We start from the raw sequence: 17,961 nt of genomic DNA, 5'->3' as shown, positions 1-17,961 counted from the left end.
AAACAGTCAACAGCAGCTCTGCAAACAGCTGAAAAAAAAAAATCACACAGGCTTCTGCGAGCAGAGTTGTGAAGGCACCTTTCCCTTCAGACTCTTCCAAGGGCTCTGATTAATTCAGAATTTATGCAAATTCCTCTTCCTAACTCTGTCCTGCCCGGCATCGCCGATGTGCAGCAGCTCCATCTCCCCCCCCTTAGGGCTTCACCCTCCCAAACCCAATTTCCTCCATTTACTTCCTCTGTTTTCTTGTTCTATTCTGTATTTCACTCCTCTCCATCACCCAGTCCTCTTGGAATCGTTGGAGGGAAAGGGAGAATAAAGCTGGCAGAGTTTATCAACGGTGGAGGACTCCAGCAAAAAAACCGCAGTGTTTACTCTGAATTGTCGACATCGACATGTTCCCACAAAACACAGCAAAGTTTGATGGAAAAAGTTACGGCGTTGGTGGGAAATTGCCCGAGTGGTGTCTGAGGGTGACGACCCTCAATTACAGCCCCAGAGGGGAGAATGACTTGGTCGATAAGTGTTGCTGAGAGATGATTGCATGTAAAAATTACAGTCTCGCTCAAGAAATGCCTCTGTAATTAAAGGAGAACTTTTACCGGTCAAGTTAGTTTTTAAACGAGAAGAAAAATAAGAATCGAGAGACTTACTCTATTCACAAGAATTGTTATTGTGCGAAGGGCTGAGTTAGAAGCAAAGCCTATTAGCTTCGGCTGAATCGTGCTCCAATCTTTATTCCATCAGTTTTTCAGCGCAGAAATAGAAACATTAAAGAGGAATAATGCAAATGACATTGACAGTATTTTCAAAATAAATTCGGCTCCATAAAGTTTTCCTCAAATATCTCTGCTGGCAGCCAGGACTGCTAACGCTCAGGATACACCTATAGCACCAGGGAGGACTTGCTGCAGGTGCCAAATTCACTTTTTTTAATAAATCCACTTAAATTCCAAGTGGTAAATTACTGGACATGTTCACTGTCCTCACTTTTGGAAAACACTGTTTCCTAAGAATCCAAGCAGAAGAATTTTATTTCTCTTTTAACTTAATTCAGCCACAGCCTCTTTCAAGGTCTGTTTTCATGTTCTCCTGGTTCTCGCTGTGGGAACCTGCTCTGCCACTGGCCTCTGCCGGGTCCAGCCCCATTCCCCGGCCTGGGCCACATCAGGTCTTTGCTTTAAATGTTCAGAAAACTCTGGAAAACATAGAAGATAGGGGGTTTTTGCCAGGCTGAATGCCCTCTGTCACGCGGGATGTACCCAGAACTCTGAATTAAAGCTACACTGACATAGAATCATAGAATCATCCAGGTTGGAAGGGACCTTCAAGATCATCTAGTCCAACATGTGGGAATATCTCTGCCCAGAGGAGCCTGGCAGGGATGATGGTGTTTTGAATGATGACCTGGCAAAGTGTGGGAGCCTGATAACCCATCCGTCTTTGGCGCCACCTGGAAGAGGAGGGCACAGCTTTGGGGGCAGTACCCAGAACTGAGGATTTTTGGAAAGCAACAGTGGCATTTGAGTTTTTTCCCTTCTTTACCAACGCTACCCCAAAACCGGTGGTTTATTTCAGAGCGCAGCGTTGCAGTTGGGTTCTCTTCCTGAACGACACATTCTCTGCAGCTTCTGGAACGGGAGAGTAAACCCAAGAGCTGAACTGGGAACAGCAGAAGTGGCTGAGCTGGCTCCACGGAGATGTGCCACCCAGAGGCAGTTTGCGTTTCATCCTGTGTGTACACAAAGTGGCTGACACACCAGCAGGAAGAAAAGGCTGCTGAAAAGTGAGGTGTGATCATTATCAGAGCTTCAGACACTGGAGCTCACTCCGTTAACTCTTTTCACCCCACACAAAAATACCATTTTCTATTCAAGCAGTATTTGTCAAAAGGGAATCCTGAAACTGTGATGCCCCCCCAAGGCAGTCATTACAGCTCCTGCTGAAATAATGAACCTCTGGAGAGATGTTTTAACTTCAAGGTGTCTTTTTCTTGCATGATAAAGTTGCTCTTTGGACGTGATGGGCTCAAAACAAATCAAAGAGGTGACATTCTCAGCCGTATTAATGCCCTGTGCTCCTGTGGCTTGCAGAGTACAGAGTACTCCTGAATCCTCTGCTTGTGCCATGTGCCTCGCTTGCTCCTCCGTAATTCTCCCTCAATCCATAGGGGTTTGGCCGAGGAGAGCAGGAGGGAGGCAGAGCCCTGCTGCTCCATCCTTTCTCTCTCCCCGCAGGTAGCAGAGAGGCCGAGGGAGGTTCAGCAGAGCTCCTGCACATCCCACAGCCCCGCAAAGCAAAATCAGCCCTGCGAGCTCTGCCGGGCTCCGGAGGCAGTGTGTGCTCTGCCCCGGCTGCTCAGGATCGGCGGGAGGGCTCTTTCTGAAGGAAACTGGGCAGGATCTTAAAACAGTTGGCTCTGGAGTGAGTAGAGACTTCTCTGCTGTATCGAACCGAGTAATGTCATTGGGAGACCCAGTGTTGTGACGGAGTCAGAGTCTCGGCTGTGCTTACGTGAGCCAGGATCATCCATAGGATATCCTTTCTCCCAGGTCCTTTCTCTGTCAGGCTCCCCAAGCATCCCCTCTGGGCCAATACCTTGGGTTCCTCTAGCTCAAAACCTGACGGAAGTCAGGATTCTTCCTCTCTCCTAAAGATCTGATCCGCACGGATGGATCCCGTGTTGGTCCTTTATCTGTTCCTTCATGACACAGGGGAAAACCAACCGCAAAGGCAATTGAGCGGCGCCATGGAGATTGCACCAGCTCAACCACTGATGGAGGGAGCTGCATGGGAGCCGCAAATTGACCCCATTGCCATCCCTTCTCAGACACCTCTTCAGGTGCCATCCCATTGCCATCCCTTCTCAGACAGACTCTGTCCCCTGTCCCTCTCCACCTAGACCTGCTGTCAGGGATGTGGAGAGCAGCATCCGTGCGGCAGAGCTCACAGCTCGCCTCGGCACGGCCACCACCAACGCGCCCCGGGGGCGGCGTTACTTGTTTCCAAAGCTCCCATAAATTTGTGCATTTATGTGTTTTTATGACGCTGTAATCAAGATGCACAGATTGTACCGAAACAAAAAGACTTTCGTTTGGATTTATTAGACGCAGCCGATGTGTCTCAATGCCATTTTTGACACTTTTGAGTGGATTTGAACTTGAAAACCTTTCCAGACTTTCTGAACTGACGGCTCCTTTCAGCTGACGGAGGGATCCACCTGAGCCATGCCAAGGTCTGTAGTCCTTTTGGAGAGCTTTCTCTGCGGTGCCATAGTCCTGCAGCAGAATCAGCGATGCAGGCAGCTGCCTTCTGCTGTCCAATGAGTCAAAGCAAACACAAACTCAGATATAACAGGGGAGAAGTCACCTAAACGCGCTGATAATCCTACCCCTCTTGTGTTTGTTTCCTTATAACAAGCATTTGCTTTGGTTACAAAAACACTTCTCTCTTCTGTTTATTCTGAAATTCCTCCTGCACTTTGTTCTGACAAATATTCAAACCATTGTTTATTTCCCTTTAAAGTTTTTATTGTCCTTTACAATGTTTTAGATGTTCCCATTCCTTCTCCAGCACAGCCCGCCCAGCGGAGGAATTCAGCTTTTCAGATTGCAGATGAAAACAGGCTTTTGAGAGATGGAATTGCTGAACTGGGGATGGCATCACAGCTGTAAAGTGGGAAGGCAATTTGTTCCCTCTTCTTTTGCTGATGGCTCAGTGCTTAATGTCACAGAATAGCAGAGAAAGAGTCATAGAATCATAGAATTGTCCAGGTTGGAAGGGACCTTTAAGATCATCCAGTCCGACCATCAACCTAACCCTGATAAAAAACCATCCCTAAACCATGTCTCTAAGCTCTATGCCGACTGTCTCTTAAATCCCTCCAGGGATGGTGCCTCAACCGCTTCCCTGGGCAGCCCATTCCAAGGCTTAATGACCCTTTCAGTGTAAACATTTTTCCTAATATCCAATCTGAACCTCCCCTGGCGCAACTTGAGGCTGTTCTCTCTTGTCCCATCACCTGTTCCTTGGGAGAAGAGACCGACCCCCCCTGGCTACCCCCTCCTTTCAGGGAGTTGGAGAGAGCGAGAAGGTCTCCCCTCAGCCTCCTTTTCTCCAGGCTGAACTCCCCCAGCTCCCTCAGCCGCTTCTCATAAGACTTATTCTTCCAGACCCCTCGCCAGCTCCATTGCTCTTGTCCTCTTGTGCTTCTCAGGGCTTACATTGGCCTGGAATCTTCTGGAATTCCTCTGGAATCCTCTCCTGGGCTCTCCTGGAAACAAAAGTGAGTTTCCTTTGGAGAGATTTAGCGGCGTGAGCAGAGCTGCAGTGAGGGACAGGCTTTCAGGAGGTCTCAGCTTCTCTTTTAGCTGCGTGAGGAAAGACTCAGCTCTTCAGAATTGCTCCTATGCCGCGTCTCTCGGTGATCGTGGTGCTCAAGGAAGAGGAATTCCCCTTTGTTTTAGCGGAAGCTGACGGATACCGAGGAGTTATGAAAACCTCATCCTTAGGGCGGCAGAGGGAATCTGTTCTCTCTGACTAATGACCGGGGAATGGAACGGGCTGAGAAATGCCCGGGCGCTGACCGGGGCAGGTGGATTGTAATGACTGCAGAGGTTTCAAAATGCAGCAAACCAAGGGACTTCAGCAACCCCTCCCCATCCATTGCCTTCTTGGTTCTCTCCCCCTTGCCCAACACTGCTCATTTCTTTCTTTAGCACCAAGCCCCCCTACTGAGCACTAAAATGTTCATACTTTTTCAGAGAACAACGTACACATCTTAACAGCCAGTCCATTAGTCCTTCAATGGAGATTTTAATTAACTAATCTGTTTAAAACATCAAGAGCCTGTTGAGCCATCTGGACTGATTAAAGTCGCATATTGCATTACTAACGTGCTGATTAAATCCTTCGTTTTGCTCCAAGTCCTAAATGCAGCCAAATGTTACCACTCAAAAGCTGCTTCACCCAAGCTACGAGGTTTGGGTTTTGCCCTTGCGGGAAAGGAGGCTTGGTTTAGGTTTGGGCAGAGGCGTGCTGGTAACCCTGTGTCCTGGCTTGAGCGACACAGGACTGATTTCTCTTCTTATGCTTGGGAAAACTCATGCTTTGAGGCTACTGACTCGGTACTCCGTGTCTTCTGACGGTAATGCTGAGCTGGCCCAGCTTTCTGGGATGATGACCCTTCCTTCTCTACCTTCCCTCCTTCCACAGGATTCTTACTGAGAAGCCATTTGAGGTATTTTATCCCTCAAATAAAAAGGTAGAGAGAAATTAGAGAGCGAGGGATTTGTTTCAGGTGTTTATCTTTCAGAAGAGCTGAATGTTCACAAAAGCACCCAACAAGGCGTTCCTGAGCGCATGAGGTTGTCCTCCAAATGCCAAGAAAAAGAAGATGGTCCCACCAAGTGTCCTGGTTTGAGCAACACAGGACTGATTTAACTTCTAATGCTGGGGAAAACTGCACTTTTCGAAGACTCTGCTGTCTGAATTGGTGACAATCTTTACTTTACAGCCAGCTCTGGGGTGTGGGGTTCAAGGTCTCGGTGTTTTCGAGCTCCCCAGGTGTGGGGATGAGGAGGAGCGAGACCCGGGCGCTTGACCCAAGCTGCCAACAGAGTTATTTCACACCATGAACGTCACATTTAATATCAATTAGAAAGTTTGCTGAGGAGTTCTCTCTCTCTCTCCCCTGATGGCTGCCATCCTGAGAACTCCGGAGCCCTGAGCCCTCCCCTTCCTCCCGAAGCCGCAGCGCTCACAGGGTCCCACGTTGGCTGTCCCTGCTGGAAGAGCACGGCTTCTGCTGGGGAATGGGCTGGGGATAGTCCTGGTGTGTTTCATATTGGTATCAGGATCAATACTGGTTCTTTAGTATTATTGCTGAAATCTGCAGGCCAGCTGGTGAGCGTGCCATTGGAACAGCCTCGGCTCAGCCTGGCAGCACTTCCTTCTCCCGGAAAAACCCACTATAAATCCCCCTTGTGCTCACAAGTGCCTCCTCCCCTTTTGGCTGCGAGTACAACAGCACAGGAGATCCGAGGGCTGGTCTCTGGAAGGATCTGGGCTGTCGTTACTTCAAACCCTGGGCTTGCACAGGACACCTCAAACAGCGAGGGCCGTTTCTGCCTTCTCAGCCAGGAAGCCTTTAGCGTGTCACAATAATAACCTGCAGAGGAGGGTTTCTCTCCTTCCTGCACCCCAACTGGAAGGGTACATTCCAGCATCCATCTCAGAAGGGTTTATCTTATCATGGAAATCACCTTAAAATAAAAACGTGTGGGGGGGTTGCAGGTATTTTTGACTTTAATTTGGTTTATGAACCCATAGCTCTCAGGCTGCCAGGTTTATTTGGTGTGGTACAGATCAGTGCACCCTCCAGCCAAGAACCTTAACACGCTCGGTAGCTGGTGTGAGGTTTAGTGACTACATCCTAATTTAAACAAGATAATCTTTGCTTTTACAAGGGAGCTAAGGCACAGGGAGGAACTAAGACAACTTGTCTCCTACCTGGGTGTCTCTCACCAGGGCAGGTCATCTCCTCTCTTACCCTCGTGGCACCCAGGATCTGGGTGGTTGTAATTCAGCAATGTCCAAGTATTAATCAAACATCTGTCGGAGGAGAAGCAATCCAGCAGCAGCGTGTGCCACGGAGGGCAGAGCCAGCTGGGGTTATTCAATGGGCGACTGCATTTTTCAGACCTCATTCTCTCAGCCTTTCAGAGCTAAAACCGAGTCTGACGGCAGCGGTGGCGTTTGAGACGAAGGACTCGACTGGGCTGGGCTCCCCGCAGCTCCTCCACTAACGGGACTCTGTCCTTGCTTGCAGGTAAACGGCCACCTGGACTACATGAAGCAAATGGACACCATCCTAAAAGCTGTGGGCATTAAAACCAAGGAGTGTCGGCAGGACGAGAGGGGCACTGGGAGTCTTTTCTCCCCTCCAGCCGAGAAACCGCAGCGGGCAGGAGGCAGCGGGACTCGGGAAGAGGAAAACACCGTGCGAGAGGAGGATGTGGCTGAGGGTGAGGCTCTCTCTGCCGGCCACGCTCACGGCCGTGATTCCCCGAGCTGGCTCTCGGGAGAAACCTCGCTCCCCTGCCCAGACTGTTCCAACAGCGGGGACAGCAAGACACAGGCAGCGGGCGAAGGAGCAAATTAGAGCTCTTGGTGTTGGGCAGAGATGCTCAGCCAGCACTAAAACCGCTTCCAAAGCACCGTCCGTTGCACTGGGATTCCCAAAGGAGCATCGGTGGAGCCGGCAGAGCTGTCGCTGCAGTTTTCAGACCCTCCTTAGAGCCCGGAGCGTGGCACCGGTGTGTCACAGGATCAAAGCTTCCAGAGCAGCCGCCCACGGCATCTCCCACGGATGAGCAAGGGCCGATTCCTGCCTGACTCGGCATCGCTCCTCAGGAAGCGGCGACGCTTCCCTCCTCGCACAAACTGGGTCTGTTCTTGAGGGAAGCAGCTGTCACCAGCAGGGACTGTCTCTCTGCCGCATAACTCTTGGGAAAGCAGGTGGCTCTGTGGGTATTTTAAGCATATCATGGAGAGGGGCTCGCCATTAGGAAATTAAAACCATTTTTCCACCCGTGGTCGATTTGGTGTTTGGTTTGGAGGTGAGCAGGTGTGTCACAGGCTCTGGCTGCCCGGCTGCGCGTGTCTTGGTGTCCACGCTTTGGGGAGGCGAAAGGCTCGGGCTGCCTGGCTTCCTTCCCCCGTCTGCTGTGGGTTTGCTGCCAGGGATGGCCGCTTCCCAATGGAGAAGACCGTTTCCCGGTCTGCAAGCCGAGGGCGACGAGCGTTCGAGGCCTCACTGCAATTAGAAACGTGCTTTGAGTCCCCAGGTGAGAGACAGCAGGAGAAACAGAGTGGGCTTTTTATGATTTATTACTTTGTGAAACTTCCTCCCAGGCTTTGCGAGCCGGCAACCCACAGAGACTTTCGCTTTGTCCCCCACACGCATCTCCAGCCTTAAAAGCCCCCTCTAGACATATTTTTAATTGGCTTAGAATAAAACCAATACTTGGCATGGGATAAATATGAAGCTGTTTGATTTCTACCTCCTTCCATAAAAGCGAATTGGCACCCACTCTCTTCTCCCCCAGTCTCAAACCAGAGGGAGGGACCCTGCTTGGCGTCCCCTGCCACGCGGAGTCTTCCAAAACAGCGTGGGACTGATCCACGTCTTCCATAAAAGGTCCTTTTCTGGCCTATTTTGCTGCTCAGCCCAAGAAAATGCATTCTGTCAGGAACACAGCAGGGGGATAAACCCCCTTCTGAGAACATCTCTCTGTTTTTCTGGTTTAAAACAAGTGCGGGTCGGTACAAATTCCTCCCCACATCCAGGTCTGGAGGGTCTCCTTGACTCACGGAGGGGGGGGAAACAGAGCGATTGAAGCTTCTGATTTTGGCCCACATGGAGTCCTCCTCCTCCCACCCTGTCATAGAATCACAGAATCATGGAATTGCCCGGGTTGGAAGGGACCTTTCAGATCATCGAGTCCAACCATCAACCCAACACTGACAAACCCACCACTAACCCATGTCCCTCAGCACCACGTCTGCCCGGCTTTTAAATACCTCCAGGGATGGTGCCTCAGCCACTGCCCCGGGCAGCCCATTCCAAGGCTTAATAACCCTTTCAGTGTAAAAATTTTTCCTAAGATCCATCCTAAACCTCCTCTAAACCTCCCCTGCCATCCCAGCAGCCAGTTTAATAACCAGCTCTGCTTTCTCTCCCAGGCAAACCTTACCTGCAGGGTGTTTCTCACACAGTGAAGATGCGGCAGCGGGACCTGGTGATGCACAGCAGCTCTGGCGACGGTGCCCGGCTTTTCCTCTCCCCAATTCCTGCTGTCATGGGGGCTGGGACCTGCTGAGCTCAGATCTGGAGCGATGGAGACGTCTCCGAGACAGGCTGTGGGATCCCTGATGGGTGTTTCACCGGGTGGCCGTTGCAGCTGGTGTCTGGAGGAAAGGGACATGATTTCTCTGTGGCATCAGAGGATTTGTCCACAAGCAAACTCCTTATTACAGAGAACTGGCTCCATGAGAGAGCAACATGTTATTGCTTTTAAACATTTGGCTTGAAGAAGCATCTCTCTTTGTCCATCTTCTTGGTTACCTAATGCACTTTGAGAGTTCATCCCGCATTTTTCTACTCCTTTTTAACCAGTTGTAGTCAAAGTATGTTCTTATCTAAAACCGTTTGTGGAAAGATTTTATTTTATCGTATTTTATCTTCCTGCTCGATACCAAACCCGAGCTGTCTGCCCACAGATGTGGCAAAACCACGTTAAAGGGTTTGATGTGGGAACCTGGGCTCAGTTCCCTGCTTATCACGGTCACTTATCACTGACCACCGGGCCAGCTGTCGCTCGCAAGGGGATTTGTAGCAAATAAATGACAAATTAGTTATAAAACCACTTGTAGTTCAGTCCTGGAACATACGTGGGCAACGTGGAAAGAAAAACTGATGAGACTTGCTGGGTGTGTGGCTGCTTCTTCCAGCATCCCGTATCCGAGGGGTGCTTTGGACTCGATTGTATCATCGTGAGCTTCAGGAGCGGAATCAAACTCGTCAGCATTTGAGCTGGGAAACGGCAGCAAAGCTGGGAGGGTGCGAGTGCTGGGGGGGGGGGCACAGCAACCACCCACCCACCCATCTCTGCAGCCGAAAGGCACTTGAGGAAGAATTTCCTAAAAGCATTTGTTGTTGTATTTATTATTAAGTGCCCACTTAGCATATTAGTCACTGCTCTCTCTGCTTATGGCTATGAGGAGGGCTTGGGGGGGGGGGGGGGCTGCCTCCTCGTTTAAAAAGCAATATCCAGTTAGATTCTTCATTTGAAGGTAGAAAAAAAGTTATCTTTTCTAATTGCATCCTCTAAAAACTGAGGGATTGTAAGAGCAAAGTATGATGGTCATAGGCCAAAAATAGGAAGCTGTGGGATGAAATCCAAAGGGAAGCTGGTTCCGTTACCGCTGTCAGGGTACCCACAGAGCCACAGACAGCTCCCACACCTTTGCCGAATATCCAAAAAGCAGCGTTGAACACTTTGCATCAAGTTTAACCCCCCCGTAGTGCAGGCTGTTCCTCGTTAAACACCACGGGTTCACTCCGTTGCAACTCGCTGCTTTTGCAGGAGACCGAGGCGGATCCACTCCAAATGGGGCGAGGAAATGAAACGCCGAGAAGACGTGATGTTCCCTGGACTGGAGCAGCCCCAAACCTCCGGTCCGTCAGTCATGGGATGTGGTTTCCACCGGTCCTGGCGCTGCGCTCGGTGAGACGGAGGTGACGGGCTGAACTGGGTGAGCGGAGGCTGAAAACCAAACCTTGGGTTGAGTTTGGGGAGACGAAGGGTCTGGAGCCCGAGGTTCAGAATAACCGGAGATGAAGAGGCCACGACTCTCGGAGAAGGGTGAGGGATTGGTGCCGGTGAGCAAAGGAGGGATGGAAAGAGAAGAGAAACAAGGCAGATGATTAATTCAGCAGAAAAACGTGGCTTTGCACTATTTAAACCTACCCTCAGGAGTGCTCGGGGACGGCATCTTCTCCAAGGAGATGGCACGTTGCGTTTGAAGAGGGTATCGAGGAGCTCTGCGTGGGCAGGGAGATGCCTCGCGGCAAATGAGCCCTCGGGAGAGTTTGTGCAGGGCTGGGGGCTCCTTCCCAGCACACAGAGGTCTGTAACCCCCCTGTGGGGACACCCTCGCTCAGGCCACGGGGGTTCCGAGCCGCAGCTCTGCCTCTGGGGGCTCCACATCGAAAAGGTTGACCAAGCGGGTGCCGGTGGCCGGGAGAGCCCGGTGGCCGTCGCCGGTGGGCAGCGGGTTGTGTTCATTCCCCAGCGCCCCGGAGTCAACCGAGTCGGTCTCCGCCTGCAAGGTGAGGACGTTCTTGAGGGACGTGGCGGCGCGGGGTCCGCTGTTGGAGTTCCTCATGGAGAGGGAGATGGCGCTGGGCCGGGGCTCCCCCGAGCGCCGGCAGCAGGGCAGGTATTTGCCCATGGCCCTCTTGAAGTCCCTCATGAAGAGGGGGTAGATGATGGGGTTCATGGTGCTGTTGCAGTAGCCGAGCCAGGTGAGCACGTCGAAGAAGCCGGCGGGGACGCAGCCGCAGACGGCCTGGGGGGGGGACACAGCAAGGGTGAGCAGCATCTCCCACCTTGGCCCCCATCCCGAGGGGTCTCCCAGTCACGCCAACGTTCTCCTTTCGAAGGAACCCTTCAAAACCCTTTGGGAGGGTTTTTCCTTCCCGTCGCTCCCTGGGGAAATCCCATCTTTGGTCTTCCCAGCAAGACCTGCAGGTGCCTGGGATCCAATCCCGCTGGATTCAGAGTGAAAAGCTTTTGAAAACCGTAAAAAAAGCCCCCATGGGTGCTTACCTGCGTCACGTTGGTGACGAAGAAGGGGAGCCAGGCCACGAAGAACATGCCCAGGAGGATGCCCAGTGTCAGGCTGGCCTTCAGCGCCTTCTTGCTGTGCTTGTTGGCGAATCTCCTGCTCTCGCCGCCGGCCGCGGGCTGGCTCGGGGCGCGGGGAACCTGCAGCGGGACAAGGGGCGATGAACGAGAGCTTCTCCCCGGGCCGGAGCCGCCGGCACCAACCTCCCGCCCAAGAAAAGTGGTGTTTGGTGCTGTAAATCCTGCAAAAAGCCCCGCTGTTATTTGCCGTCGTGCTCGGGGCAGGAGGGCGGCACCGCGGCGCCTGGACCATCCATCAGGCAGAGGAAGCAAGAGAAACCCTCAACGCTGAGAGGCTTGGGGGTTTATTTTTTGCTGTAAAATCGAGGCTTTACCGTTAAGACGCTTCTTTTATAGAAAAATCCAACTCAGTGACTGTTTCGGTGAGGATAAAGCATGCCCTAAAGAGGCTGCTGATTAGAGCAGCAAACTAATTATATTTTTAAAAGCAGGACGCCGAACGTTTCAGCCCACAAACACCATAACTAACTCGGTCCTCCATCCGCTCTTGCAATCTAAAATTAAATTATTATCTCAGCCCTCCGCCTTAATTAAAGGAGGCCCCGTTGCCACTCAGTTTCCTGCCTGAAAAGATAAGAAAAATGGGTTACAAAGATGAAGCCTGAGGGCTCCCTGGCTGACACCTTGGTTTTGGGTCACCAGGAGCCGATTTGGGGCTCCTGGGCGTCTGTTGGGACACTTGCCTCTGCTCAGACACCGGGGGGGGGGTGTGTGGTTTTCCACCAGAGCCAAGCACCCGAGCACCCCCCCGAACGGGGCAGCACCGGGGCTGCAGAGCGGGTTGTGTTTGTACAATCCACAACCCTGGCATCCGGGGGTGGGGAGGTGTGTGTGTGGGGGGGGAAATAAACATTTTATGATTGTAACATGTTTATTCTTTGATTCTCCTTTTGCATTTGAAGGGCTGGTACGTCACGTGCGGCAGAGCTGGCCCGGTCAGAGCCTCCCGGCTCCTTGCTCGAAAGGGAAAGAACAACAAACTAAATCAAGGTATTTAAAGGCAATTAAGCTTGTCTTTTCCCTGTAGGATATGAGGTCAATAAAGCCTATTACAAGGAATTAAAGCTGTTAGATTTAGTGGCAATTACCTTCTCCCGGAGAAACACAAACAAGCGGAGCCACGTTTTGGTTATAAAAACCACACACGCTGGGTTAAGCAGCGACGGAGTAAGGGGGTATTTTGCGGTTCCCATTATGGAGCAGGTAACAAAAATAGAAGCTGGCTCTTCAAAATAAGGTGCTCCCCAGAATTCGGTGTTTGCTGTTATTTAAGCTCCTTCTCCCCCATATGGTCTCACGCCCACCACGGCCAAGATTTACGAGTGGAAAGTCAGATGAGACTCAAGCCCTCCGGGATGACGGCAGCCGAGAGGGGGGCGAAACTGCATTTATTTTGCGCCGCTGAGCATTTTTGTATCTGAATTTATTTCTCTGCTTCTGCTCACGCTGTTTCTGTGCTCCTGAGCAGCTTAAAAGCTCAGTGTCACTGGGACAAGCCACAGGACACCCCTGAGGACACCACGGGGCAGCCATCGGCCCATCATGGAAGGGAGGTTGCCCAAAATCGCCCTCCCTGTGGTCCGGTTGCCGAAGCCCTTTGCCGGCCCCAAGGCCATCCCGAAGGCAGAAATACCCCAGGTCCCCAAACCACGGGGGTTCTCAAGGAGCAATGTCGCTGTCACCGCCTTACCTGCGGCGTGGTCTCGTCGGTGGCGGTGGTGGCCACGTTGGAGGCGAGGGAAGCCACCTGGACCGCTTGCTTGCGGGCTGCCAGGAGGATGCGGCAGTAGGTGAAGGAGATGGCGGCGGACGGGAGGAAGAAAGTCAGGCAGGAGGCCACCAAGGCGTAGGGCAAGCTGACCAGCAGCCGGCACTGGTCCTCCTCCCCCCGGGAGGTGACGTTTGGGGACCGGACCTCGAACTCCAGCTCGTGCCAGCCCATCTTGATGGGCAGGAAGGAGGCCAGCGCAGCCAAGGTCCAGGTGGCCAGGATGAGCCAGAGGGCTCTGCAGGAGGTCATGCGCAGCTTGTATTTGAGGGGGGAGATGATGAGCAGGTAACGGTCCAAGCTGATGACGCAGAGGTTGAGGATGGAGGCGCTGCAGCACATGACGTCGAAGGAGTACCAGAGGGAGCAGAAGTCGCCCTGCAGCACCCAGCGGCCGTAGAGCTGGTTGAGCATGGCCGGGGGCATGACCACCAGCCCCACCATCAGGTCGGACATGAAGAGGGACACCAGGAAGTAGTTGGAGGTGTTGCGGAGGGAGCGCTGGGTGACGATGAGGAGGATGAGGAGGAAGTTGCCGGCGGTGGTCAGCAGGATGATGAAGCAGAGGAAAGCGGCCACCCAGCTGCTCCCCACCAGCAGCGAGCGCTCCCCCAGCACGCTGGCGTTGGGGGATCCCAAATCGCCCTCCATGAGGAGCCGGGTGGCAGGGCTGGCTCTGGGGCCGGGGGGACCTTCTCCGTCCGTGACCTGTGCTAGGTGATCATCGCCGGAGCCAGCTCCAGGGGACGAAGGACCATCTCTCTGTCTCTGCTCTGTGTCCGTCCTCCTGCCTCCTCTCCCTCTCTGCCCCCTCTCTCTCTCTTCACTGGCCGTCAAGGCAGACTGACATTCCCGGGAGCCGATCAGCAGTAGCAAGGTTCCCCTCCCCGTTACTCACATTTCCTTATCTCTGCAAATCCCCCCGAGCTGGGATGTCCCTGGACACTGCTTCGGGATGCTGGGGATGCTCTGGACACCAGGGAGGCTCGGGATGCTCTGGATGCCGGGATGCCTGAGATGCCAGGGATGCTCTGATGCTCTGGATGTGCTGGATCGGGGAATAATCTGGACCCCAGGATACTCTGGATGCTCCAGATGCTGGGATGCTCTGGACCTCAGAACACTCCAGATGACAGTGATGATCTGGACCTCAGAATACTCCGGGTGCTGGGATGCTCTGGACCTCGGGATGCTCCAGATGACAGGGATGCTCTGGATCCCAGGATACTCCAGATGCTGGGGATGCTCTGGACCCCAGAATACTCCAGGTGACAGGGATGCGCTTGATCCCAGGATACTCTGGGTGCTGGAGTGCTCTGGACCCCAGGATGCTCCAGATGCTGGGATGCTCTGGACCTCAGGATGCTCCAGATGCTGGGATGCTCTGGACCCCCGATGCTTGGCTCTCTGCCCCCCAGCTGGGCTTGGCCACCTGCAGAGCTCCGTGCCCTGGGGCAGCGGGGTCCCACCGAGCTCCTCCGTGCCCGAGCTTTGCCGCTGCAGCCAGAGACCAGGGAGAGGCAGAGCAGCCCTGAGGCGAGGACGGGGATGCTCCCGGCTCAGCTCGTCCCTGAGGAGGAAGATGCAACGCGCAGGAGTGTGGGCAGTGTCTCTCCCCGGGCAGAGGTGCGTCCAGCGTGCAGGGGTGCGTGTGCGTGAGTGTGAGTGTGTGTGTGCGTGCAAGTACCAGCCAGACTTTTACCTGCCGCTCCGTGATGCCCAGAGAAAAGGATGCAAAAATGCCGATTCGGAGGAGGTGGGGCTGGGAGGGGGGAGAGGAGGAGATGAAATGAAATGAAATGAAATGCTAATGAAAACAGGGATCTGGTCTAAACTCCACGGAGTGGCAGGCAGAGAGTTCCCTTTTCCGCCTTAAAGAGACAGCCAGCACCGTGCTCTGCCTCCCCTCCGCCGGCACCGGAGACCCCGTGTTCGCCTGCCAGGTGGCCAGTGGCCCGGGGACCAGCAGGTCCATGGCCGGGCCCAGCCTGCGGCACCAAGCACCAGGCTCCATCCTCTGCACCAGTCGATAAAAAGCAAAATTTTGCAAAGCTAAATAAAAAGCAACAAAACCTGTCTGCAACAGCCCCCAGTCGCCTGCTCAGGAAGCAGCCGGAGGCACGGAAAGGACTCGCTGGCTGATTTTCCAGCAACCCACAGCCAGGGATGGAGGGGGCGAGGAAAGGCAGGGGAAAAGGCTGTGCCCCGGACGGGATGGTCAGGGCTCCTGCCCCTCCGGGACAACCAGGGCTCCTGCCCCTCCACTCCAGGGTTGTTTGACCTGACAGCGGTGCAGCCCCGGTGCCTGCCTTTGCAGGGGGAGCCCCGGATGGACCCACGGCAACTGGCCCTTTGGCAAGCGGGAGGCAACACGTCAGAGGAGCCAGCGGGTCCCGCTGGCCTCTTCATCCCTTCATCTAGTTCAGAAGATGCTTCTGCATCTTGAAGTGCTGTTAGGTATCCCACGCTGCCACCCCTACGTGTCGGAGCCAATCCCTCAGGGTGCTTGGCAGAGACTGATTAGATTTTTTTAATTACCCAGCTGCCTAAAGGGGTGTTTTTCTTCCAACAAATGGCTGCAATTTCTGCCGGGGGGAGACCAGAGCCCAGGGCACCGACTCCAGCACAAACCAGAGCCGTGCGTGCGTCTCCGCTGTGCCCCTGGCACCTTCCCCTGAGGTCACAGGGCCAGACATTGCCCTTTCCTCCCCGCGCCGCCACCGAAGCTGGCGTTAACACGCTTCCCCGGGGACGATGCTGCTGCAGATGTGTGGGCGAGAGCCAGCTGTGCACGCTACACCCCCCACCGACCCCATCCCCTCCCCAGCACCGGCTGCACTGCCCCAACCACCCACCCGGGGACAGAAATTTGTTTCTTTACCAAGATCTACTTTTCTCATCACCTTTTCAACACCTTCGTCTGCTTTTCTCAGTGGCTGAATGTGCAACTCAGGTCTCTTGACCAAGGGACAGGGAGATGCAAAGGGACACGTGGACACAGCCCATCTGCAGCCCATATTCCCCATGGATCTCCGTGCCACTGGAAAGCTGGGAAAACACTGGGAAACAGCTGCCGTCACTCGTACCAGGACAAGCTCTCCTGGGAGCTCGTACACGGCATCTGCCCTCCCTCTGCTTCCCCAGGACCCTCTCCTTGGATGCTCCCGGCCAGCCCTCCCTGGCCACCTCTGCGTCACTCCGTCCTGGCAGGCGTCCCAAGGCAGAGCACACACACGCGAGGCTCTGATCGCAGCAGGAGGTTTCTTTAGAAAAGGGCTTGTACCAGGAAACCCTCACTTCCTCATCCCATCTGTGCTGGGAACAAGCAAGAAAACCCACCCCGAGCCTCCCTCCGGTCAGGATAAATGAGCGCAGCAGCACAGATTTATCCCAGCTGGGTCCCCGCGAGCGCTCAGCGAGGAAGTCGTGCCACAGTGAAAAGCCGTTTTTCCTTCTGGGCCCCGCTGCACCCCAACCTCGGGAGCATCTCAGTTTATCATCTCCAGAGCTTTTTGCTTCAGAGAAGGAGGTTGGCTGAGGAGCGTGTCCTCCCCAACTAGGTACGTGGGAGGTTCTGTACGCTCGGTTTGGATGGGTTTGCTGGGGAAGTGAATCTGAATTGATCAAAGCGAAATGTGTTTTTAAAAATCTGCCTTAAAATGAGGTCCGAATCCTACCGTTGTTCCCTGCAAAAGCTTCTCTGCTCCGGCAGCTCTGCTGGCCTGTCTGTGCTCCCTGCCCTGAGCTGCGTTTCTGGACACATCTGCAGGGGATCATGGTTTCCACCAGCTCTGCTCTCCAGTATCACTAGCAGGGAAAGCAAAACCAGGTTGTCAACAGCCAAATGTCAACATGGCAAAAAAAAAAAAAAAAAGGGCTGGTGAACCGGAGTGAGTAAAACCGGGAGGCTGAGAGACCTTGGGGGGGACATCCAGGTGGTCCAGGGCTTAATGCAGCAGCCTCCACTACTGCAATCTACTCTTGGGATCTCATTCCTTCCTTAAACTGGGACGGGCAGATGTAGGATGGAGCTACCTTTAAAAGATTTGTGTTTTCAGCTGCAAAACAGGCCTCCACTGCCTGCCTCCACTGGAGTCAGGTTGTGTCGAAAGGAGGTGGAGAAATCCTGCTCCAAACACCTTGAACGGCAGCTCCTGGAGTTTATAGGAACTGTCCCCCTGCTAAATCCAGCTCCTCTTTTCACTGTACGCCAATAAAAGGGCCACATGTTGGTGGTTGGTGACAGAATGGGTTTCTCCACCTTTTCCTGCCTCTTGGCTCTCCTGAGAAGCTCCTGTCCTTGGGAAGACACTTCAGAGCCTAAAAAAAAATATCTTAGTACACAGGACACCCCCACCCTTGCCAGGGTCCTTCCTTTTCACCTCCTCCCTTGTGGCAATTGCTGCCTTAACGCAAACCCTCTCCCGCTTCACCACCCGGAGAGCTGCTCCCCAAACCTGCGCAGAGCCCCCAGGACTGCAGGGCACGGCCTCCTGCCCCTCCAGGAGCAGACGGGACCTTCCCCGGGGTTCTGATCCTTTCGCTGGGTGGCCGGGCATCAGAGGGACCAGAGGTTCTCAAGGGCACACTGTGCCCTGCCCAGGGAACGGCTGATCCAAACACCCTCGGAAATAGCCCGCTTGGTTTCAGCCAAGGCGCTTGGGTCCCCTCCTCACCCACGAAGGGATGTCCATGTCCATG

At 53.7% G+C, this 17,961-nt stretch overlaps 2 protein-coding genes across 2 annotated transcripts in view; one reads left to right on the top strand and one right to left on the bottom strand.

Annotated features, from left to right (window-relative positions):
- The window catches only part of TMCO4 (transmembrane and coiled-coil domains 4), a 38,530-nt gene extending 31,368 nt beyond the window's left edge, over positions 1–7,162 (top strand). The window contains exon 13 of the mRNA XM_074161480.1: positions 6,830–7,162. Coding sequence (XP_074017581.1) covers positions 6,830–7,162 — 333 coding nt within the window. The remainder of the gene's footprint in view (positions 1–6,829) is intronic.
- Positions 7,163–10,722: 3,560 nt separating this feature from the next.
- HTR6 (5-hydroxytryptamine receptor 6) lies at positions 10,723–13,911 on the bottom strand. Its single transcript, XM_074161771.1, has 3 exons — positions 13,183–13,911; positions 11,394–11,552; positions 10,723–11,133 (listed from the first exon to the last, which is right to left on the bottom strand). Exons 1-3 carry the CDS (start codon positions 13,909–13,911, stop codon positions 10,723–10,725), a joined length of 1,299 nt encoding a protein of 432 aa, XP_074017872.1.
- Positions 13,912–17,961: the final 4,050 nt, after the last annotated feature.

Source organism: Numenius arquata, chromosome 20 (assembly GCF_964106895.1).
Source record: "Numenius arquata chromosome 20, bNumArq3.hap1.1, whole genome shotgun sequence".
Classification (NCBI taxonomy): Eukaryota; Metazoa; Chordata; class Aves; order Charadriiformes; family Scolopacidae; genus Numenius; species Numenius arquata.
The sequence above is the reverse complement of the archived record's forward strand: the minus strand, read 5'-3'. Positions and strand labels throughout refer to the sequence as shown.

Excerpts from the sequence above, each read along its gene's own strand:
- HTR6 (XM_074161771.1), bottom strand. The coding sequence starts at position 13,911 with ATGGAGGGCGATTTGGGATCCCCCAACGCCAGCGTGCTGGGGGAGCGC. Across the intron at positions 11,553-13,182 it reads CCGACGAGACCACGCCGCAG|GTTCCCCGCGCCCCGAGCCA; the intron begins GTAAGGCGGTGA and ends GTCCCGCTGCAG. Across the intron at positions 11,134-11,393 it reads TCGTCACCAACGTGACGCAG|GCCGTCTGCGGCTGCGTCCC; the intron begins GTAAGCACCCAT and ends TCCCCCCCCCAG.